The sequence below is a fragment of the Lithobates pipiens genome, unplaced genomic scaffold (genome assembly GCF_037356315.1).
Source record: "Lithobates pipiens isolate NorthernLeopardFrog02 unplaced genomic scaffold, aLitPip1_a1.2 Scaffold_16, whole genome shotgun sequence".
In the NCBI taxonomy this organism is placed as follows: domain Eukaryota; kingdom Metazoa; phylum Chordata; class Amphibia; order Anura; family Ranidae; genus Lithobates; species Lithobates pipiens.
Window position 1 is genome coordinate 55,166,899 of NW_027507748.1, and position 23,837 is coordinate 55,190,735.

Sequence of the window (23,837 nt, forward strand, 5' to 3'; positions counted from 1 at the left end):
GAGGCTACCATGAGACCCAGTACTCGCATGCAAAAGCGGAGAGACGACCACTTGCGGTTCATAAGCAGTTTCACTGCGGATCTGAGAGTATGCAGTTTGTCTGAAGGGAGACACACTCTCGCTTCCATGGAGTCCAGCAGCAAGCCCAGGTACTCCAGACGCTGGGTCGGTATGATCACAGACTTCTTTAGGTTCAACGGCCACCCAAATTTTTGGAGGGTCTGCATGGTGATCGCCACATCCTCCTCTAATTCTGAGGCGGAAGATGCCCTCAGGAGGAGATTGTCTAGGTATCCCACGATCGCGATCTCACGTTGCCGTAGCCACGCCAAAACTGGAGCCAATACCTTGGTAAAGACGGCAAACCGCAGACATTTTTAATGCCGAAGGCATATGGGTATGTGCAAGTACGCATCCTGGATGTCCAAGGACGCCAGGGAGTCCCCTTGGAGTGAATAGACTACGGAGCAAACGGATTCCATTCTGAACCTCTGCACTTTTACAAAGTGATTGAGGACTTTTAGGTCCAAGATTGGACATACTCCTTCCTTCTTGGGAACCACAAACAGATTTGAGTAGAATCCCTGGAAGCATTCCGCATTCAGCAGGTCCCTTAATGCCCCCAAGAGGGCCTCCCGGCGAGCCGGGGATACGGGTATGCTGGTGGGGAAGAATCTGTTTTGGCGGCCAAGAGAGAAACTATCTTGTAACCTGTGGAAATCAGATCACAGACCCATTGGTCGGATAACCGAGAGGACCACCAGGCTGCAAACTCACAAAGGCAACCCGCCCCACCCGAGACATGGGTGGGGGCAAACCTTCATGCAGTAGCACTTTTAGTCGCAGACTTGGTAGGCTTGCGGTTCCAGGGTCTTTTTTGACCATCCGTGGACGTCCTGTCGGGCTGAGGACTTTTGTCGAAGCTCCGGACAGACGAAAAAGCAGTTTGTGAGTGGAAAAAGAGGGACTTTGCCTAGGGCGTGGCTCCTTAGCCTTCCTGGCCTGTGGGAGTAAGGTACTCTTACCTCCGGTGGCATTTTTCAATAATGTCATCCAAAGAGGCTCCAAAGAGCCGGTCGCCAAGGAAGGGAAGATCCGTCATTTTAGCCAAATCAGGGAGAGTATCCAGGGCCGCATCACAGATGTACTTAAGGCCTTGCACTAGTTGGTCTGCTCGTTCCACGCAGACAGGAGAAGCCTGTTGCTCTCCCAAATCGCGGCGCAAAAGATTTGCCCACTCAGTCAGTGTCTGAGACACAAGTATGCGGGTGCCAGTACTGGTCGCATGGCTGACCCACAACCGTAATCAGGGAACGAGCCACTGCCTCAGCCTTCCTGTCCATGGGATCCTTGAATGCAGGAGCCCCCTCAACCAGGATTGTGGTTACTTTATTTAACCTGGATACTGGGGGGTCCACGCCCGGAGGAGCCAACCATTTTTTCAGAAGGCTCTCCTCAAAAGGGTAATGCACCGCCATGTATTTGGGGACCGAAAAGGTCTGTTGCGGGTGACCCCATTCCTTGTAAGGCTGCATTCACACCTGAGCGTAGCGTGTTTGAACGTTTTTACCGGCGTTTTGTCGCGCGACAACGAGCGTTTTGTCACACTACAACGCGCGACAACGAGCGTTTTGTCACACTACAACGCGCGACAACGAGCGTTTTGTCACACTACAACACGCGACAACGAGCGTTTTTTAACTTCGGCGTTTTTTTTCAGCCAATAGGAAAAATTTTTCATCTGCTTATTTTTTCTTGAGCAGATACAGCGTCAAAACGCCCGTAGAAACGCTCGTTGTCGCGCGTTGTCGCTCGAATCGAGCGTTTCCATTAGTTTCTATGGGAATGAAAACGTCCAAATCAGCCCGATTCGCGCGACAAAAAAGGGTCCAGAACTTGTTTGAGCTTCAGGCGTTCGGCTTCAGGCGACATGGAGTGGAGATGTGAACGATCTCCATTGAGAATAATGTATTTTTTCCCCTCCAGCGTTTTGTAGCTTCAGGCGTAGGGCTACAAAACGTTCAGGTGTGAACGGGCTGTAAATGAACTTGTCAAAATAAGTCAGATACGATCGCTGGCCCCACGCCGAGCGCTCAGAACACTCCTGGGATTATTGTTATACTATGCCCGTAAGTCTATTGTTCTTAAGTGGAAGGCTCCGTTGGCCCCCTCTATTAATTTTTGGAAGAGTTTAGTGAACACGGCTCTTCCACTATACAAGGCCACCTATCTTTCGAGCGGCTGCGGAGCTAAATTTCATAAAGTATGGGACATTTGGACGGAGTCACGTGACACCAATGCTGATTCGAGTGCTGACTGACAATGTTTCATTAGGACTTAGTGGTGGCGTTCTAGGGTTTTAACACATCTGTAGCCCTGGGTCCTCCTTACAGGGGCAGTGGGGGGTTGGTTGGGGGGGGCGAGGGCTTGCATGCTTCATCCTGGGATGGCCTACAGCCTGCAGTAGAGCATGAGCGAACTTGAAGATTGTCCTGAGCAGTGAGCAGTGGTGCTAGAGTGTACGTTGGGTTTTTTCTTTGGTTGTATACGCCGGTGGCGGTATATGGGGGGGGAGGGGGGGGGGGTTTGTTGTTATTGTTGACTCAGGGGGTTGTAGTAGTAATCAGCCTGGGTATGCCCAATAGGCTGTAAGTTGTTTTATGTTTTATTGCAAACTCAATAAAAAAAAAAAAAAAATAAGTCAGATACGGGAACACCTTCGGCGAACCTGCTGGCTTGCGGGACCCAGAAGGGACCGGTACATCAGCAGAGGGATGCACTGGCTCCTGAATCTTCAGGGTATCACACACAGCTGTGATAGGTGCTCCAACAAGCGCTTTGTTCGCCCGGACCCAGACGGGGACTCATCCGAACGGTCCTGGTCAGCGTCATCTGACAAGACAGAGCAGGGGGTCACCAGCCTCAGCAGGACCCGAGTCTGCGTCAGAGCTCTCCCCAGAGGACGGGGGGGGGGGGGGGCGCTTTAGTGCACCTTTCTTCCCACGCACTGCCTCCATCTTGGCAACAAACTAATTGAGGACCGCCATCAGGGTGTCCATAGGCATGCAGGTGACCTGGTTGCAATTTCCTGGATTTCGGGGGAAGAAACACCAGTTTCTGAAGCCATGCTGACCCTACCTTGTCTGCCACCCGAAGGGGACATAGGACAGCGACAGTCACACCCTCCTTGCTGTCACTGGCTGAGGGGCTCATTCCCGCCGGACTCACCACCCTGAGGAGTTCTGCGCTGTCCCACAAGTATTGCCTGTAGTCCCTGTGTGCTCCCAGGTTCAGAGGAAACAAAAGATCTGTCGGTGGCAGCCACTGCAATTAGCGCCAAACCGCTCTGAAATGTGCTCAGGCTTCAATAAAATGGCCGTCCAGCGTCCAATACAAAGACAGAAAACACAGGGAAAATGGCTGGGAGAGCACATGAGCCATCCTGCTGCTAGAGAACACTGAAAAACATGTTCAGGCTTCCAGAAAATGTCTGCCAGTGTCCTGAAAAGGAGATCACTAGGCAAATGGCCACTGAAGCCCAGGAGCCGCCAGCAGCTCCATGAAGTACAGAAAGAATAACGATGGCAGAGAACACAGCGCCGTACCAGAAAACAGCAGACCCTCACAGGCACCTTCTTCCAGGGGCATAAAACACAGGACCCAGGACACCACTAGACAGACAGCCTCCCCCATCCCAGGTGAAAGCCCACCAGAGAGCCCCTGTATATGCACACACAGACACCACTCAGCAGCCACATGCAGCATCCTCCCCAGGGAGGGAAGATGGGGACAGGGAGAGACGAGAGGGAGGTGAGGGACCCCCGAATCGACCTGGCAGGCAATGCCCAGCTGCTCAGCCCCACCGAGGCAGGGAGAGCTGTACTTACCAGTCCTGAAGAGCTGGGAGACATTCCATTACAGACCCACTCACTGATCACTACAGGGTGGCTGCTGGCCTCGACTCACTGTGACGCAGACATCAGTAGCCCGGTCACGTGTGCCCCGGAGCTGAGGTTTCGTCGTGGCCGACCCAGCGCGGAGCTCTGGTCTGCACATGCTCGATGGCCAGACTGGGGAAGACTACAAGGATAAGGGTAACCAGCCTGTCACCCAGCCGACTGTTTATAGCAGATCACAGGATCATTCATCTTGGGCAAAAAGCCAAGCTTCTGTATTTAAAAAAAGCACGGACCGATGGACCCCCGCAGGGTTCCTAGGTCCTCCTCCTTCACTAGGCAAAATAAAAAACTGAGGTCTGTCTGGCAGACTGGAGGGTTGTTACCGAAGGGATCGCCCCCTGGGCGGAACTAAGAGTTCTGAGTGTTGTGTTACAACTAATGCCTAGTTATCTCCTAGAAATAGGGCAAACAACCCAATGGCTAAGAGAGGAGCTGTGTCGGCCGGTAAATATAAGTTATAATATATTTTGAAATGGCTTGCTTGGCAGATGTAATAAAAGCTATATACCCATTTTTTTTGGGATACAAAGTTTACAAGAGAAACACTACACAAGGCAGTCTGAGAACCCACTTAACAGGATTTGCATGGTTCAGGGTCAGGGGGTCACCAATGAGATAATCCATTTTAGTAGCCCCAAAAAGCCGGCAAAGATGCTGCGCGGCAGGTTTTAGAGTGAGGACATCCTTAACCACTTGCTTACTAGACACTTAAACCCCCCTCCTATCCAGACCAATTTTCAGCTTCCAGCGCTGTCGCACTTTGAATGACAATTGCGCGGTCATACACTGTACCCAAATGAAATTATTCCCCCCCCCCCCATAAGAGCTTTCTTTTGGTGGTATTTGATCACTTCTGCAGTTCTTTTTTAACCACATAACAACCGGGCCATAGCCGAATGAAGGCTACAGGGTGGTTGCTTAACTCTAGGACGACGTCATATGAATGAATTCCGCACTTGAGAGCATCCATGACCGCCGGGTCCACAGGACCCGGTGCATCACGGATCATGGTAAACAGCCGCTCATCGCGGCCGTTTACCACGTGATCGCTCCGTCAAATGATGGAGCGATCACTTGTAAATAAACCGGGGACATGTTAGGACGCCTGTTCCTCCCTCCCCTCTCTGTACCCATCGGTACAGCGGAGGGGGAGAGATCATTGTCAGCAGCGCTGTGGGCTGGATCTGCAGTGCCCACGGCGCTGCTCACCGACAATTAACCCTTCAATTGCGATACCCTGCAATAGTCAGCCATACTCGGCGATACCCTGCAATAGTCAGCCATACTCGGCGATACCCTGCAAACTCGGTGATACCCAGCCATGCTTGGATGTACTCAGCCTCTGTATGTGGCCAGGCTGTGGAAGTCTCACACATGTGTTATCGCCGTACTCAAGAGGAGTAGGAGAATCTATTTTGGGGTGTGATTTTTGGTATGTACATGCTATGTGTCAGAAATATTGTATAAAAATGGACAACTTTGTGTTAAAAAAAAAAAAAAAGCATTTTAAACCACTTCCCGCCCGCCGGCAGTCATATGATGTCCTTTACTTTGTGCGGGGATATCTGAATGATGCCTGTAGCTACAGGCATCATTCAGATATCAGCTTTTTCAGCCGGCGATTCTCTACACCATAAGATCATAGCGGCTGTTCCGCTGCTTGATCGTTCTTACAGGAGGCGAGAGGGGATGTTCCCCCCCCCTCCCCCGGTGCTTCTACCGACTTACCAATACGATCAAAGCCAGAATCGTTTTTTAGTTTTTTTATTTCAGGCTTCCCAGCCTAGAGGTGAGATGTGGGGTCTTATTGACCCTATATGTCACTGTAAAGAGGACCTGTCATGCCATATTCCTATTACAAGGGATGTTTACATTCCTTGTAATAGGAATAAAAGTGATCAAAAAATTTATTTTTGGGGAAAAAAAAATGTCAAACTAAAATAAAGTAAAATGAACAAAACAAAATAAAAAATTTTAAGCGCCCCTGTCCCCATGTGCTCGAATGCAGAAGTGAACGCATACATAAGTCCCGCCCACATATGAAAACGGTGTTCAAACCACAGGTGAGGTATCGCTGCGAACGTTAGAGCGAGAGCAATAATTTTGTCCCTAGACCTCCTCAAACTCAAAACATGTAACCAGTAGAAAAATGTAAAGCGTCGCCTATGGGGATTTTTAAGTAGTGACGTTTGGCGCAATTCCACGAGCGTGTGCAACTTTGAAGGGCGACATGTTAGGTATTTACTCGGCGTAACTTCATCTTTTACATTATGCAAAAACATTGGGCTAACTTTACTGTTTTGTTTTTTTAAGCACAAAATTTTTTTTCCCCAAAAAAAACGCGTTCGAAAAATTGCTGCGCAAATACCGTGCAAGATAAAAAGTTGCAACGACCACAATTGTATGCTCTAGGGCAGGGTTGCCCAACCTTTTCAAGAGTGAGGGCCACTTAAGCAACTTGATAACCGGTCACGGGCCACAATGAGCAATCGTATGACAGGTCCGTGCAGAGCGGACACGGACACACCCCACTCTATTCTATGGGTCCTCTGATCCGATCCACCCTGACAGAAGGGAATTTTTTTAAGCGAATCGGATTGGAGGTAGGCGGGTGTAAAAGGACACAAATCTGTTTACATATGTTGTTTCATAGAGGTGACTGGAGGGCCCAATTGAGTTGTACAAATTGTGTGTGAGGGGCCTTTGACACTAATGCAGCGCAGTGCACCTGTGTCTTTCCTGTGGGTTAGCCACACTTTGCCATAGACTCCTATTATATCCTGCAGGTGTGGTGCACTTTCTGAAAGCTCGACAAACCCGCAGGTAATAACAGAAATCTATGCCTCAGTGCAGGTAACCTGAAGGTGCACTGCACCTGCGGATCAGTATGAAAGCAGTCCAGTAACCACTGCGCAGATATGCCCATATATACACTGCAATTTTAGTAATAATCTGACCTTTAATAACAGTTTTCCATTCAGGTATCGCCTGCTGTTGCTGTCCCCGGCAGAGTGCATTTGGTATCACTCCACCTGTGGCAAGAGACTGCGCTATACAGGAAGCATCAGCTTATACAGCTCTGCTCCACAACTTCTTGCTTTGCCGGCTTCATTAACAACACAGATGCTCTGGGATGGCGGGTCCGCAACCCATGATCTGGGCTTGCCAATCTGCCATCCCACAGAAAAGTCGGGGGCCACATCAGAAGGCTACGCGGGCCACTGGTTGGGCACCACTGTTCTAGGGTCTTTGCTAAAAAAACATATATAATGTTTTGGGGTTCTATGCACTTTTCTAGCAAATAAATTATGATTTTTACATGTAGGAGAGAAATGTCAGAATTGTTCTGGGTGCTCCAGAACGCCTGATGGCACTCCATGCATGTTGGGCCTCTGTATGTGTAAAAGTCTCACACATGTGGTATCGCCATACTCAGGATTAATAGCAGAATGTGTTTTGGGGTGCAATTTGTGGTATGCCTATGCTGTGTGTGAGAAATAACCTGATATGACAATTTTGTGGATAAAAAAAAAATGAAAAAAAAGGGGGAAAAAAAATCTTGATTTTGCAAAGAATTGTGTGAAAAAAAATGACAACTTCAAAAAACTCATCATGCCTCTTACTAAATACCTTGGAATGTCTTCTTTCCTAAAATAGGTTATTTGGGGAGTATTTGTACTTTTCTGGCATGTTAGGGTCTCAAGAAATTAGATAGGCCGTCAGTACTTCAGGTGTGATCAATTTTCAGATATTGGCACCATAGCTTGTGGACTCTCTAACTTTCACAAAGACCAAATAATATCCACCAATTTGTACTTATTTTTACCAAAGATATGTAGTGGTATAAATTTTGGCCAAAATTTATGAAGAAAAATTACTAATCTGCTACATTTTATAACAAAAACGAAGAAAAATTCATTTTTACAGAATGTTTGGTCTTTTTTCTTTTATAGCACAAAAAATAAAAAACCCAGCGGTGATTAACCACTTCCCGACCAGCGCACGACGATGTACGTCGACAGAATGGCACGGGCAGGCATATTGGCGTACAGGTACGTCCAATATTCAATGCCACCCTGCCATCGGGAGCGCCGCGCTGGTCGGGACCCCCGTGAGTCCGGTCACGGGACCCGCGGACTTGATCGCCGCGGGCGTTCCCGCGATCGTCTCACGGAGCGGCCAAATGGAGGAAATGCTGTGTAAACAACATTTCTCCATTCTGCCTAGCAACTAGTGACGCTGATCGCCGCTCCATGCGATTGGAGCAGAGATCAGTGATCACTAAATGAAAGCCCAACCCCCCCACAGTTAGTAACACACCCCTAGGAACACTTAACCCCTACACTGCCACCCACTGGTTAACCCTTTCACTGCCAGTGTCATTTACACAGGAATCACTGCATTTATATAGCAGTGATTACTGTATAAATGACAATGGTCCCAAAAATGTGTCAAAAATGTCCGATGGGTCCCCCACAATGTCGCAGTCACAATAAAAAAAAAAAAAAAAAAAAAAAAAAAAAAAAAAAATCGCTGATCGCCGCCATTACTAGTAAAAAAATAAAAATAAAAAAATATTAATAAAAATGCTATAAAACTATCCCTATTTTGTAAACGCTATAACTTTTGCGCAAACCAATCAATAATCGCTTATTGCGATTTTTTTAACCAAAAATATCTAGAAGAATACGTATCGGCCTAAACTGAGGGAAAAAAATATGTTTTTTTATATATTTTTGGATGATATTTATTATAACAAAAAAGTAAAAAATGTGTTTTTTTCAAAATTGTCGCTCTATTTTTGGTTATAGCGCAAAAAATAAAAACCGCAGGGGTGATCAAATACCACCAAAAGAAAGCTCTATTTGTGGGGGAAAAAAGGACGTCAATTTTGTTTGGGAGCCACTTCGCACGACCGCGCAATTGTCAGTTAAAGTGACGCAGTGCCGAATCGCAAAAAGGGGTCTGGTCTTTGACCAGCAAATTGGCCCGGTCTGCAAGTGGTTAAATACCACCAAAAGAAAGCTCTATTTGTGTGAAAAAAAAAGGACAACAATTTCACATAGGTACAGTGTTGCATGACTGAGTAATTGTCAAAGTGTGAGCACCGAAAGCTGAAAATTGGTCTGGTTATTAAGGGTGTTTAAGTGCCCAGTGGTCAAGTGGTTAAATTAAAAAGACCAAATTCTTTAAAAAATATATATATATATTTTTTTGTTTTAAAATTTTATAACGGGTAATTTTTGTCATTGATGTACGCTGATGAGGCGGCACTGATCGATTACGCCGATAGGCAGCACTTTAGGTGGCACTGAATGGTGGCACTTATGGGCATCAATAGGTGGCACTTGTGGGCACTGCTGGTCTGTATAAATGAGGCATAATTGCCTCTTCCTCTTAGAGACCGATGTCCCTTTAAGATAAGCCGGTGATCGAGGGCGTGAGGAGAAAAAAAAAAACCACGATCACTGAGCTTTTGTTTACATCATGTGATCAGCTGTCATTGGCCGATAGCTGATCACATGGTAAGGGAACGGGACCAGCCCCTTACTCAGATCGGTGATCACCCGAGTCTCGGGGATCACGGCGCTCGCAGGGAGCGCGCAAAATTACCCGGCGGTTACGCTATGTGGCTCATAAGTACTATAATATGGCAATAAATGCAGGAGGTTACTGGCGAGGGTGCGCCGTAAGCACAGTGCAGCTACTCATGTCCATAAGCTGCACTCTCCATCGGGTGTGGCGGTACAGCAAACTGATAAATGCAAAAAAAAAAAAAAAAATCCCTTCACTGTTTCGCAATTATTACGCAGTCTTGTACAGCCTGGATTCCGCCTCCTCCCTCACAGAGGTTGCACTAAAGCAGTCCCATATTGAGACCTATCTATCCTCTGTAGGGCTCCTTAATTTATCCACTGAACAGCAAGTAGGACTGCAACTTCCCATTTCTATGACAGAACTGCCGACCACCGCGAGGTCTCTCCCTGAAAAGAAAAAGCCCAGTGCCGGGTGGCTTTACCAAGGCTTACTATGTAAAGCAAGTATCGGCTTCAGGCCCCTATGTGTGCATTTTTCATCTCCCTTGCCACTGACGGGCATTTCCCACATGGGTCTTTGCTCGCCCACATCACTGTCCTTCCGAAGGAAGGGAAGGATCCTAGTCCTAGGCATCCCCAGAGTTACCACCCTATCTCCTTATTAAACACAGACCTCAGCTAAAATACTCACCAAGCGTCTTAAACACTTTCTCCCCAACGTAATCCATGCTGATCAGACTGGCTTCATTACTGGTCGACAGGCGAGAGACAACTCCATTAGGGCTCTCCAGCTCAGTCATTGGGTTCGTACGCAGGATCACTTTCCTATCGACCGATGCCGAGAAGGCATTTGATCGTGTGGATTGGGATAACCATAACGCAATATTAGGAAGGCTAGGTTTAGGCCCACATATGCTACGCTGGATTTCAGCATTATATACGTCCTCCACTGCTCAGGTTAGGAAGAACGCGGCCTCTCCAAGGAGTTACCCAACCAGAATGGTACGAGATGGGGTGCCCACTCTCCCCCCTTCTGTTCGTACTGGTCTTGGAAACGCTGCTCCAAAAGAATCAGATCTAACCCGAGCATTAGGGGGGGGGGTTCATGTGGGGTCTGTGGAGCACAAGTTCTCTGTATATGCAGATGACATCCTCTTCCATGTCATAGACCCCCCTTGTCTCATCACCTAGCCTGGTGGAGGAGCTGTCCCCATATAGCCAAGTGTCCAATTTTCAGATCAATTACGCCAAGTCTGAGATTCTGCTGGTCACCGTTCCAGTTGGCTCTGGCTTCCTCCTTGAAGGGATCTTTTTCTTTCTTTCTTTCTTTCTTTCTCATGGGCATCACCCTCCATGAAATACCTAGGTATCCAACTCACTGATCCTCTCTCATTGGCCTCTCCCTCCATGCGATACCTAGGTATCCAAATCACTGATTGTCTAGGTTCCCTGTATGCACATAATTATGTCCCTGTACTCAGGAAGATTCACCTCGATTTGCAGTCATGGGATAGGGCTACCTTCACATGGGTTGGCCACACAAAAAGTATTAAGATGACAGTATTGCCCTGCAAACTATTTCTCCTGCAGTTAATACCTGTGCCCCTACGCCAGCACTTCTTTGCAGAACTATGCAGCCTTTTCATTGGGTTTGTGTGGGGGGGTAAGAGATCACAACTTGCCATGACTTTGCTCCAGAGATCTAAATGGGCCAGGGGACTGGGAGTACCTAATGTGTTACAATATTATCAGGCGGTTGCATTGCAATGGATTCTTAACTGGAGGTTCCATTCCTCCAAGCTATGGGGGGGTTCTCCTGGAAAAGACCATAGCGGGTAGAGAACTGTCGTATGCTCCATGGGTTCCTCGGGAGGACAGGGGCTTCTCTAATGGAGTGTCCTCTCGTGCTTTGAAGGCGTGGGATTGATTGAATGGGCATTTTTCCCTGGTGCCTCTGACGTCTCCACTGGCACCGGTAGGTGGTTATTCTTCGTTTCCCCCTGGGGAGCAACTGTGCTTCTTTGGAATCCGGGCATACAACAGGGTTATTAGTTTTGCACGTTTTGTAGAGGAGCACACATTGGCTCCACTCACCAACCTCAGGGAACCATATGACAGATTCCCCTTTGATTTCTGGAGGAATCGTCAATATAAAGACATAGAAAGTCACAGAACAGGACCACCCTCCCTGAATTTGAAAGCCTATGGGCAGCTAGTGACCCCCTGCCCCACATGATCTTAACCCTCTATAAAATGCTAGATGCAGATAAACCTAGCCCAAAACTCTTGTGTGAGAGGATGGGAGCACAGTCTCTACATAAAGATGGAGTCTAGACTCCAAAACAAAAAGGAGAATAACTGCAAACTGTTACCAAGGTGGTATAGGGTACCTTTGTCTATTGCTCGAATTTATCCCTCCACCTCTGATCTGTGTTGGAGGGAATGTGTGCAGAAGGGAATATTCCTAACATATGTGGTGGGAGTGTCCAATTTTGACACCGTTTTGGTCTCTTAGCAGGCACATATCTGAAGGCCTCGGTATAGATATATCGCTGCTTCAAACCATTTTCTGCTCCACATCCAGGCCATCCCTGTTTCTCGCTATAAACATAGTACTCGCCCTCAGCTACTCAATGCTGCAAAAACGCCTTATACCAGTACATTGGAAAAGCCAACATATTCCGAGCGAACGTGACTGGTTGGGGAAGGTGAGGGAGATCATGGAGGCGGAGGAATGGCTCATTATCTGTAAAGGTACCCGAAAACAATTTGAGTCTATTTGGGCAGCTTGGACGGATCAAGAACAGGGCTTGGCTCCAGTCTCATTTAGCCTTGATGTTGCATTACTGGCATTGGCAGGCCCGGCCTTTAAGCGACTTGTCCAAGCAGACCAACACTCTACGGTCAACAGCCTTGCTGCCCAATCAACTGATGTACCGGGTGTGAACCTATCACTTTGTATATTTTATACATATCATACGATGGCACCAACTGATGATCAATAAGCTTAGTTTATTATATGTATTTGTTTATTTTACACAAGTGGAAAGTGCAAAATAAAAAATATCAAGCAATAGATTTATATTCTAAAGATGATGCACAAGAAAGCCCGCAAACAGTTTGCTGAAGACAAGCAGACTAAGGACATTGATTACTGGAACCATGTCCTGTGGTCTGATGGGACCAAGATGAACTTAAATGGTTCAGATGGTGTCAAGCATGTGTGGTGGTAACCAGGTGAGGCGTACAAAGACAAGCGTGTCTTGCCTACAGTCAAGCATGGTGGTGGGAGTGTCATGGTCTGGGGCTGTATGAGTGCTGCCGGAACTGGGGGAACTACAGCTCATTGAGGGAACCATGAATGCTAACATGTACTGTGACATACTGAAGCATAGCATGATCCCCTCGCTTTGGAGACTGGGCCGCAGGGCAGTATGCCAACATGATAACGACCCCAAACACACCTCCAAGATGACCACTGCCTTGCTAATGAAGCCGAGGTTAAAGGATATGGGCTGGCCAAGCATCTCTCCAGTCCTAAACCCAATTGAGCATCTGTAGGGCATCCTTAAAAATGGAAGGTGGAGGAGCTCTAGGTCTCCCACATCCACCAGCTCCTTGATGTCGTCATGGAAAAGGACTCCAGTGGCAACCTATGAAGCTCTGGTGAACTCCACATCCAAGTGGGTTAAGGCAGTGCTGGAAAATAATGGTGGCCACACAAAATATTGACACTTTGGGCCCAATTTGGACATTTTCACTTAGGGGTGTACTCACTTTTGTTGCCAGCGGTTTAGACATCAATGGCTGTGTGTTGAGTTATTTTCAGGGGACAGCAAATTTATGCTGTTATACAAGCTACACTCACTACTTTGCTACAATGTAAAGTGTTATTTCTTCAGTGTTGTCACATGAATAGATATAATAAAATAATTTACCAAAAATTTGAGGGGTGTACTCACTTTTGTGAGACACTGTATAATATATATATCTCAATCAAAAGTCCATATAGTTGTCAGTGTACCATAGAAGAAAAAAATAGAGTGGTTGCGTTTGTCACATACACCACATAATATCTTAAAGATATTATATGGAGCAACCACCACCAGTGCAAATTTTTATTTTTATTTTTATATGGACTGTATCGCTATGCACTTTATATATATTTTTTCTGGTATGAGATATACCTTCTCTTTCAAGCACTTTATAAAAAAAACTATTGAATATGTGTTCTATTGATATGTTTTAATTCTGTATTTTGCACTTTCCACATATGATTAACTAAGCTTATGGATCATCAATTGGTAGCACCATATGATATGTAATATTATTTGTTTACATTTATTGATTTGGATAGATTTTGCACTTTGAGAGATAGCGCTATACCATTTCTAGACGATTTACTCGTTCACTACTCTTTCCAAAACTTAAAAGAACATTTGTTGCTTTACATACTCATTTTTATAAATAAAACTTCAAAGAAAAAAAAAAAAAAAAAAAAAAAAAAAGAAAAACACTAGCAACCGAATCACAGGATACCACTCAAAAAAAATAAAAAATAAATGGAAAAGGAGTCAGAGCCAAAAACAAGAAAAAAAATAAACTGCCATTCATAACTACCACACCTTACAAGTCATTAAGCTTCAAAGCTGAAAAGGTCCACTAAACTAAAAGACAGCATGAACTAACCGTGGGCTGGGTGTGCTAGGTTTGCTGGACTTGCTCCAAGCCTCCAGAGTGTTAAGTGTAATCCTCCTGGGCTGTGCAGCTTTCCTGTTTTGTCCACTCTTTTTGCCCTCAGAGGTCGGCGTGGCCGGAACACTAGTTATGCCCACCGGTGTTGTTGGCTGACTTGTGGAAGCTGCTTTGATCTTGCTGTGGATCGGAGTGCATGGACTGGATTGCTCAAATAGCCTTGCAGAAGGGGTCTGCTCCCCTGCTCGGAGAATCGGAGAGGAAACCCTTCTGCCTTGAGACTTCCTAATCTTCTTCTCTGCTGTGGAAGGAGTCCTTATAATTAAAGCAGGCTTCTCCTTAAGTGGCACTCCAATCTCACCTTCCTCAAAAGTGACAAATGAGCAATATCCATCCGTGGAGGCGATAACTAGGAAGGTCCCATCTTTAGACCTAACGATAAAGAGAAAAGAGAATTACAAGATTGTTTCTATTTGGGTTTTAGGGTTCATTCAGATGACTGAATATCTGCAGTCAGCCACAACCACCAGCAAAAAGTTTGTATATGGTCATAGCACAGAGTATTGATGTATCCTGAGGCAGCATTTATCTGTAAGGCAATGTCATAATCTGCTAGTATGCATCACATACTAGCACATTACGATAGACTTACAGTGGTTATAAAAAGTCTACACACCCCTGTTAAAGTGTCAGGTTTCTGTGATGTAAAAATATGAGACAAAGATAAATCATTTCCAAACTTTCTCCACCTTTAAAATGTGACCTATAAACTTTACAACTCAATTGAAAAACAAAATGATCATAATATAATAATGTGGTTGCATAAACATGCACACCCTCTTATAACTGGAGATGTAGCCGTGTTCAGAATTAAAGTGGGGTGCCCCAAAAAAAAAAAAAGATATATTAAAATCAGCAGCTACAAATACTGCAGCTGCTGACTTTTAATAAATCGGACACTTACCTGTCCCAGGGTCCAGCGATGCGGGGTAACGAAGCCCCCCTTGTTCCCTGATCCGCTCGCGGCGCCGTCATTCGTACTGTGGGCACCCGGCTGTGCCTTCACAGCCGGGCACCTACTGCTCGAGCGCCGTAAGGCGCCTTGATAAGCCGCACAGTCATCTGGGACACGTGACAGGTCCTAGATGAACGTGCGGCGCGAGGGGAAGTGATGTCACCAGCCCGGGCAAGGAAGAAGGCAGACTACAAGGGACCCCCTAGCAACAGGTATTTAGAGGTGAGTAAAATAATTTTTTTCCAATTTTTTATTTTTTTTTTTTAAAGAATTTTAAACACTTTTTATTTTTTGGTGGCAACACCACTTTAAGTACCTCTAAGAGAGCGTAACTATACCGGAAGTGACAAGTGCGCCTCAATCCCTGCGTTCCAACGATCCGAGGAAATACGGAAGCACATACTTTTAAGTGCACGTTATAAACGGTCGGTCTCCTCGGACGGATTCAACACAGCGGAATAAGGCACAGTATTTTAAACGCTTAAACAGTTTTTTACTTGCCGTGTCCCACAAAGGAGATAACTGGTGGTAAAAGGAGAGAGCTGCAATGGCATTCTGAAGGCTTATTGGTTTCATACGTTTGGTGAGTGCATTCCCATAGGGGGTCGGCCTTGGTACCACAAGTGGTGATTTGTATGGTGGAAGCTGGGTTTCAATCACAAACGCAGGTTGACTGAATAAAGCACCCTATCTTCTGAACACCGAACAATCACAAACGCAGGTTGACTGAATAAAGCACCCGATCTTCTGAACACCGAACTGAACTCTTACGCATATTCTGAAAAAAATGTGCATGCGCTGCTATACATAAAAAGTGGACTTTCTTTTAAAGCAGCAGCTGTTTGAAAGATGACACATTAAGTTAATATTGTAATTAAACACCCAGGAGCGCAGAGCAGTGTGCTATAGGGGTCGGCGAGAATTTGTGTTTTTAGCACTACCTTTTTTATATAACAGCGACATTACCAAGAACTGGATGTCCCTCCAAAATTGAGGGAAAGACAAGAAGAAAACTGATCAGGGAGGCTGCCAAGAGGCCTACAGCAACATTAAAGGAGCTGCAGGAATATCTGGCAAGTACTGGCTGTGTGGTACAATCCCCCGTATTCTTCATATGTCTGGGCTATGGGGGTAGAGTGGCAAGACCAAAAATTCTCTCAAAGAAAAGCATCCAAGCCCGACTACATTTTGCAAAAACACATCTGAAGTCTCCCAAAAGCACATGGGAAAAGGTGTTATGGTCTGATGAAATTTTACTTGTAAAATCCTTTTCTTTGAGTACCTCATGGGACACAGAGTTAGGCTAATATTCATCACCTGTTGGGTTATACTTAATCTCCAGGTGAATGAATACTGGTAGACCAAAGGTCTTTAGAAAGGAAGTGATCCCCTATATAACCCCTCCCATACAGGAAGTACTTCAGTTTTGTAGCAAGCACTGAATCCTCAAAAAGAGGGTAGGGACCTCTGTGTCCCATGATGTATGAAAAAGAAAATGTTTTTTTTCGTCATACTTACCTGTAAAATCATTTTCTTTGAGCACATCATGGGACACAGGTGTCCCTACCCTCTTTTTAAAGGATTTTACAGGTAAGCATGACGAAAAAAATCCTATTCTTTCATACATCATGGGACACAAAGTTAGGCAAATATTCATTACCTGCTGGGAGGGACACACCCTGCCAAACAAAAGCCATCAGACTTGAAACGGCAGCCCACAGTACACTGCGGCCAAAAGCCAAATCCTCAGCTGCTCGAACATCCACCTGATAACATTTTGTGAACGTATGCACGGAAGACCAGTTAGCAGCCTTACAAATCTGAGCCACAGATACTTGATGGCGAAAAGCCCAGGAGGTTCCTATGCCCCTGGTAGAATGAGCTCTCACACTAAAGGGAGGAGCTTTACATTTCAGACCGTAGGCCTGAATGATCAATTGACGGACCCAATTGGCAACGGAAGCCGCCTGTCCCTTTGGCAAAACAAAAAAGGAGTCTGATCATCTGATCTCCGCAGATCTAGACAAATAAACCTTGACTGCCTGGACAACGTCCAAAGAATGCAGTCTCTCTTCCGCCGAATAAAGCTGAGAGAAAATAGGAAGGCAAAATAATGTCCTGATTTAGATGAAAGGCCGACACCACCTTTGACAAAATAGATGGAACAGGTCAAAGCACGATAATCTGCTATGCTGGCAGGATAATCTGCCTTCCAGTTCTCTACTCCCGGGATATGGACTGCCGATAGAATCGGTACATGTCTCTCTGCCCAGGCTAGTATGTGGTTCACCTCCTTCAGAGCTGAACGACTCCTGGTACCGCCTTGGTGGTTTATATAGGCCACTGCAGTGGCATTGTAGAACTGAATGCCGATAGGGCAGTCCTGAAGCTCCATCGTCTAGGACCAAGTAATACTGCACATAAAATCCAGGACATTGATGGGCAGGATCTGTCCTTGACCATTTCCCTTAAGCTGTGAGCCCATCTTCCCCATTCTCAACCCATTCCTGCTCCAAACTAGGAGGCTCCAGGGAGGGGGATCTGTCACGCTTCTCGCCACCCTGCGGGATGGTGGCAATCATGCCAGCAATCCTGTGCTCCAACCTGGCTAGGGCTGAGGACAGTTCATCCTTAGTGACAAAAGAATGAAGCAGCGGTTCAGATTGCCTGGAAGCCTCTGGTCCTTCAGGGGATACAACACTAGGGATACGACTAGGTTCATCAGGAACTACCGACATTGGTGTGCCCTTCCCTGTAGTATTAGTCCCACTCCTCTTTTTGAAGACATTTACTAGACACAAAAAAAAAAAAAAAAAAGTACTTGGGTGTAGTATTAAAACACCTCAGTGGGGAGACCATTATAGGGCTCACCAAGCCCCTATGCAACAATCCTGCTAAAGCACCTTAGCCTGCCAAGCAATACTTGGTAACTCACGTGACCCGGGCAAGGAGAAAATTTAACCTGCTGCAAGTGCCTGTTCAGTCCGCTTTGTGTCCCACAGCTGCCTTCTAGAAGCACGGCATGCTTGGCATATATAGCTTAAATAAGCTGACTGTGCGCTGGAACATTCGATGCATACGTGCGCAAGTACATGCGTGGTCCCAGCGAATGGACGTGGCTGTATTTGCGTGTGGCGCAAATCTTCATGCTCCCAATTAAACGTTACTGCTCATGTGCAGAGAAGCCGCATGCGCCATGGCCGCACAACAAATTGCCAATTCCAGCGGCGCTTTTGCAAATGAACATGTGCCATGGCCACCAAACAACTGCCGAATACAGCGGCACACCTGCTAACGCACGTGCGCCATGGCGAACCAAGGCGAAATAGTGCACCATCAGACACAAGCAAAAAAGGTACACTTTGCAAACACCCACAGCTAGCCCAAAACTCCCCCCCCCCCTCCCGTATGGTCACCACACACAGGTGTTCAGCCTATTGTGATATATTTAAAGGGCAAGTTCACCTTTACAGAAAATGTTGTAAGGTGAACTTATACAGGTCCCCCTTCTCGCCCCCACAATCTCCAGTATATCCGCATCAGAAGCCTGGGGCTTAGAAATCCTCTCCAGCCTTGCGTCTTCTGCATAGCTGGCAGGGTGGCTATGTGGCTGCTGATTGGTCGGTGCCGCAGACCAATTAGAATTCTCCAAAACGTCACCCTGACAAGCGACGTTTGGACATTCAACTAAGAGGATTTTTAAGTCCCGGGCTCCTGATACGGATCTAGAACCCAGAGATTGCGGCGGCACAGGTCTGCGAGATCGGGGGGGACCTGTGTAAGTTAGGGGAAAGAAGGAAAATAGATGTGGCGCTATACCTTATAAAACTCACTAGAAAATATAATATAAATAAAAATATAAATAAAATTGTACAAATTTTCCAGCTTGCTGGCTAATATTTTTAAAATTTTTTGAAAAACAGCAAGAAACCTTAATGGACTGTATAGTAAAATCTATAGTAAAATCAAATAAATAATAATAAAGTGCTAGTGGTATGTCCTCATTAATTAGTAAATGCAAAGTGAATGTAAATTTTCCAGCCTGCTGGTTAATAAATGCAATGAAACTGTACGGTTCACTCAAATTAGGTAAAGGTGAATAAATAAATATTTAAATAAATAATAGTGAAACTATCATGAATTGATCAATACTTAGTAGTGAAGGCTACTTAGAGTTACTTGTGACTGTGATTGTAGCACAACTAAATGAATGGACACAAGGGGAACAATCAAACCTATATAAACGTGAATACTGGTGGGGTGGTGGGTGTAAACACACTGTGTCAAATATCAAAACATGCCAAAAAAATTGAGAAAATTCAAAAATAGAAAATTAAAACTAGTGAGGAAATGAAAAATAATAAAAAAATAATAAATAAAAATTAAAAATATTTTAGTCCAGAAAGTAAAAAGTAAAAAATCTAAAAAAATCTTGCGGTGACAAGTCTAATATGAAAGTCCAATTGAATAAAGTTTATAGTTGATATTTAAACATGAAATGAATATTTGGTGGTGGAAAAAGTAAGTGAAGAAAGTGACATCGATATTCGTTCGCAGTGAACGTTTGCAGTGAACGTTTATGGATTTTACTCTCACCAGAGATATGACCCCGTCCGGGGTGGATCAGCCTCCACAGTATAAGCCACTGTGTCGCTTCTTGGGCTGTCTCTGCTATGCTGCTGGGGAGATCCTTCGTTCTTCCGTGGGGATGTTGTACCTCGTTTACATGTGATAGAAAAGAGGACTGCCCATGGTGTAGTATGTTTGAAACTCAGTTTATTTGAAACAACCTTAAAAATACTCACATTTAGTACGAAAAAAACGAGTATTGTATTAAAAGCGTTCGGAATATCCACTCGGCTGACACGCCGTTTGTGCTGAAGGTGTACGTATCTGGCCACGCCCTACGCGTTTCGTCATTCAGACGTCATCTGGAGCGCTCCAGATGACGTCTGAATGACGAAACGCGTAGGGCGTGGCCAGATACGTACACCTTCAGCACAAACGGCGTGTCAGCCGAGTGGATATTCCGAACGCTTTTAATACAATACTCGTTTTTTTCGTACTAAATGTGAGTATTTTTAAGGTTGTTTCAAATAAACTGAGTTTCAAACATACTACACCATGGGCAGTCCTCTTTTCTATCACATGTAAACGAGGTACAACATCCCCACGGAAGAACGAAGGATCTCCCCAGCAGCATAGCAGAGACAGCCCAAGAAGCGACACAGTGGCTTATACTGTGGAGGCTGATCCACCCCGGACGGGGTCATATCTCTGGTGAGAGTAAAATCCATAAACGTTCACTGCAAACGTTCACTGCGAACGAATATCGATGTCACTTTCTTCACTTACTTTTTCCACCACCAAATATTCATTTCATGTTTAAATATCAACTATAAACTTTATTCAATTGGACTTTCATATTAGACTTGTCACCGCAAGATTTTTTTAGATTTTTTACTTTTTACTTTCTGGACTAAAATATTTTTAATTTTTATTTATTATTTTTTTATTATTTTTCATTTCCTCACTAGTTTTAATTTTCTATTTTTGAATTTTCTCAATTTTTTTGGCATGTTTTGATATTTGACACAGTGTGTTTACACCCACCACCCCACCAGTATTCACGTTTATATAGGTTTGATTGTTCCCCTTGTGTCCATTCATTTAGTTGTGCTACAATCACAGTCACAAGTAACTCTAAGTAGCCTTCACTACTAAGTATTGATCAATTCATGATAGTTTCACTATTATTTATTTAAATATTTATTTATTCACCTTTACCTAATTTGAGTGAACCGTACAGTTTCATTGCATTTATTAACCAGCAGGCTGGAAAATTTACATTCACTTTGCATTTACTAATTAATGAGGACATACCACTAGCACTTTATTATTATTTATTTGATTTTACTATAGATTTTACTATACAGTCCATTAAGGTTTCTTGCTGTTTTTCAAAAAATTTTAAAAATATTAGCCAGCAAGCTGGAAAATTTGTACAATTTTATTTATATTTTTATTTATATTATATTTTCTAGTGAGTTTTATAAGGTATAGCGCCACATCTATTTTCCTTCTTTCCCCTATTTTACTGTTCCATCCATCTGGATGGAAACATAATAGAGGCTGCTCTTACCTTACATTACACTACAGACTCTCTGTATAACTGATTCCATAGCGCACCCTATCCTTCTGTTTAATTACCTGTGTAAGTTAACCTTACATAGTTTTCTGTAAAGATGAACTTAGCCTTTAAATATAATCACAAAAAAAGAGGTATAATATATATATATATATATATATATATATATATATATATATATATATATATATATATATATATACACACACACACATACACACACACACACACACACACACACACACACACGTAGAAAAAATATCTTTATACACAGAATATGTCACATCAAAAACAAATGGCATATGCTATATCATATCTGATGCTTGGAAATTTATTATTATCTATATTTGTAGTTTTTTTTTTGTTTGCTATGAGATATTCTGTGTATAAATAAAAAATTAATCACTTTCAGACTGTCAGCAGATCGGCCTCTATAAGGTTGTCAGTGCCAAACAATGGAGAGCAACTGAGCAGGGTGAGACCTGAGTATATTACTGGATTTTAAAAAGTATGAACTTTTTCTTTTTTTTATGTTTTACATAGCTATACCTGCAAAAGAGGACCAGCCTGATGTGATCTAGCAGTAAATTTTCTGACTAACGTTCCACTAAGTTAATTTATCCACAACTAGGGTCTAACCGGTTTTAGTAGGCACACTTCTTGGTTTCTTACTGGCCAGGCAACATGCTTATTCGTACCCTGTGCATATTTTGATTTTATGCGATGTAGTCTTACCAAGATATGTCGCTTAGTGTATGATAATGAACATTGGAAACATAACCAAAGGGAAAGGTCTGCTGGGTGTCGTAGAAGAGCACAGAATCTTCAGAGGCCACTGCAAAGACCATCCGATAGGGTTGAGAGATCAGGCCAGGAGGAGGAGCTTTCCCATTTTCACCTGAGGGGAAATAAAGATGACTGCGTATATCATGAATTCCTCATGTACATAAACACATAGGGGCAAATTAAACAGTGGCACAGCCATGAAGCCCTTTTGTTAAATAGTGATCTGCTCAGTTTTCTGACACATACATACAGAGCGAGCAGGATGGCTTCAGCTGCTTTTTAAGTTACCTCTGTCTCTCCCCACCAACCCCTTTGCTCAACTGACAGGAGGAGGAGGAGGAGAATGAGTTTGCTAGGGTTAACATGCCAGTCTATCATCAAGGAGCTTTTTCAACTTCTATGCAGGCTCTGCAATGTAATCAAGGTGGATAGAAATCAATGATTTTTTTTTTTTTTTTATTTCGATTTTATTTTTTGATTTTTATCAAATAAAAAAAAAAAATGCTTCTTTCTAAAATATAGTTTTCTTTTTAAGATACATTAGTAATTTTGTTTATTCAGCATGAAATTGAGCTTAGTTTGTAGCATGAGTCTGTATATTCTGCAATATTTTAATTTTTTGGTAAACTCATTTAATGAATCAAAGCTTTGCAGCTGAAATAACTAACTGCATTGATGCATTCACACAAGGTCACAGTAACCATGATATAAAATAAAGTTAAAGTGGTTGTAAGGGCTTGTTTTTTTTTTTTTTTTTTTTTTAAGGAACAAACAAGTCATACCACTGTGCAGAGTGGCCCCGATCCTCGACTTCTGGGGTTCCCCGGAGGCTCCTCCCCACATCAGATAACCCCCTAGGGGAAGCGCTCTCCCGGTGGGGTTACCTTGCGGACGCGCTCCCATAGACAGTCCATAGACAGGAATGCCGGTTTTGGCCCCTGGCGTCATTGGATTTAATTGACAGCTGCGGGAACCAATGGCTGGGGGGCTGGTGACTGTCAGAATTGTTTTCACCTTAAATGCATAGGATGCATCAAGGTGAAAAAACACGAGGGTTTACAACTCCTTTAAGGAATATTCCTTTATCCCATTGTTTTGCAAATCTATGTACACTACAAACTATGATTGAATAGTTTCTGATTTTGCCGTTTTACTAAACCTGACAGCTTATTATTCTAAATAGGAAACCTTCATTTTGTTTGCAAATATTAAAGATTCAAACTACACAAGTCCTTACATTTAAAGAGCACCTGTTATTTCAGATCCATCATGGCAGCATCTGTTAGCAGGTATCCATTCACCTGCTACCTCCACGTCCCTCACCTTGTTGTGTCACTGCTGCATCACCAGCCGTCCCATTAAAGTAAATGGGACTGTCGGTGAGTCGATAGCTGGTCAGGGGAGGAGCCGATGCTGGACGATGACAGTTGCACTTTAAAAATTATGATTTAAATCGAGTTGATTTATATCAAGCTTTTTTACTAGTGATGTAAAATAGACTTGATTTAAAACAAATCTACCCTGAATGCAATCATTGCACAGAAGAAAAGTGAGGGAAAGGCTGTTTTTTTTTGTACCCATCTTGTTCCCATTGGGGAGATTTTCCTTTACTTCCTGTCCAAGAAACACACCTGGCATTCAAAGGACAGTTGTCATCATTCTAGGATTATATCCCGGAGAAAGCAACTGAATGTAAA

The 23,837-nt window shown here is 44.2% G+C and overlaps 1 protein-coding gene across 2 annotated transcripts in view; it reads right to left on the reverse strand.

The window, feature by feature from the left end:
- The window catches only part of CHAF1B (chromatin assembly factor 1 subunit B), a 63,838-nt gene that overhangs the window by 11,053 nt on the left and 28,948 nt on the right, over positions 1 to 23,837 (reverse strand). For both annotated transcript variants that reach the window (XM_077479921.1, XM_077479920.1), the window contains exons 11-12: positions 22,090 to 22,252; positions 14,186 to 14,623 (exon numbers count right to left, since the gene is read on the reverse strand). In XM_077479921.1, the coding sequence (XP_077336047.1) occupies positions 14,186 to 14,623; positions 22,090 to 22,252 (601 nt within the window). The remainder of the gene's footprint in view (positions 1 to 14,185; positions 14,624 to 22,089; positions 22,253 to 23,837) is intronic.